The 1,167-nt window shown below is 35.4% G+C and overlaps 1 protein-coding gene across 1 annotated transcript; it reads left to right on the top strand.

The window, feature by feature from the left end:
* Positions 1-186: 186 nt before the first annotated feature.
* Positions 187-1,130, top strand: LOC117109796. Its single transcript, XM_033252218.1, has 2 exons — positions 187-464; positions 910-1,130. Exons 1-2 carry the CDS (start codon positions 257-259, stop codon positions 1,059-1,061), a joined length of 360 nt encoding a protein of 119 aa, XP_033108109.1. The 5' UTR covers positions 187-256; the 3' UTR covers positions 1,062-1,130.
* The last annotated feature ends 37 nt before the right edge of the window (positions 1,131-1,167 follow it).

The following is a 1,167-nucleotide window of genomic DNA, read 5'->3' as shown; positions in this document are numbered from 1 at the left end:
TCCACTGTTAGTGTAGTACCAAATAGCATCTGTAGAAGTAAATAAAATATGAGTAAAAGAAGAAAAACCAATGTTGGTAGGCTTACATGTCACAATTGTTTACCGCCGAGATATTTTCGGAATGCGAAAGCTAACAAAAGAAGTAATAACAGTGGGATTAATTTTGCAAGAGGATTCATTTAACAAAAGAACACTTTGAAATACTGAACTGACCTTTGCCGTCAATAGCCTGTACTCTGTTCCTGTTGTCTATAAAATGGCGTTTAAATTTTGGTATAAGTATGATAGAACTACTCGTTCAAAGATATTTTGTTTGATTAGCGGAATCGTGAATTTCATTGCTGTTGGATTAACCTATATCATCATAGGAATTATTACTAAACCAGTTGCTTACGAGATGAATTGTAGCGAGGGGTTCGTGTCTTTCTGGGGAGCAATCCAACTGGCAGTAATGGCAGGAATTGGTAAGTACTTTAAACCAAAAGCAAGTAATATAAATTGTACTAATTTTTTTGTGGTTTATGAGGAATTATAATAAATGGAAGTTATTCCCATATGTACTAACATAAAAATATATATTTTTAAAATTCATTTTGGGATGCTGTGACTGTAATTTAGAGCAGGGGCCCGTTTAGTTGCAGGGAATTATCTTTCGTTGATCATATGATACACATTTGGGACCAAAAAAGAAAGTTTCCCCTTAAAAGTGGTGTCTCTTGAAGGGAAAACTGTCCAAAACGTGAAATTATTCCTTTAATATGTTTCCCCGTTTCATGAAAAAAGTGTCCCCTTAATAGGGATATCCCCAGAAAAATGGTGTCTCAAAGGAGGCGTTCTTCTGTAGTTGACATGAGTGTATAAAGGAACAGTAATGTCAAATGTCAAACACTGTATATTGTTTCCAAATAGGTCCCACTGGATGTGCACTACTTAGAAGATTTGGTATGAGGAGGTTGGGAAGTGTTGCTGGGTTCGTGTCATTTTGTGTCCTACTCTTCCTCTCCATTGGTGCTAGAAACAAGTGGATGTTTGTTATAGCGGTGTGCTTACAAGGTAACTAGTGAAGGTTATGAACAATATCTAGATCAATATATGGTAAGAAAAAATGGATGCTTATAACATGGTCTCATTTATGGTCTATATTAATCCTGTAGTTCATATAAATGC

The sequence above is a fragment of the Anneissia japonica genome, unplaced genomic scaffold (genome assembly GCF_011630105.1).
Source record: "Anneissia japonica isolate Jap-2015-1 unplaced genomic scaffold, ASM1163010v1 scaffold2740_len1167_cov103, whole genome shotgun sequence".
Classification (NCBI taxonomy): Eukaryota; Metazoa; Echinodermata; class Crinoidea; order Comatulida; family Comatulidae; genus Anneissia; species Anneissia japonica.
Note: the sequence above shows the minus strand (reverse complement) of the source record. Positions and strands in the feature narration are given on the sequence as shown.

Coding starts and splice junctions, on each gene's coding strand:
- LOC117109796 (XM_033252218.1), top strand. CDS start 257: ATGGCGTTTAAATTTTGGTATAAGTATGATAGAACTACTCGTTCAAAG. Junction 465..909: donor GGCAGTAATGGCAGGAATTG/GTAAGTACTTTA, acceptor GTTTCCAAATAG/GTCCCACTGGATGTGCACTA.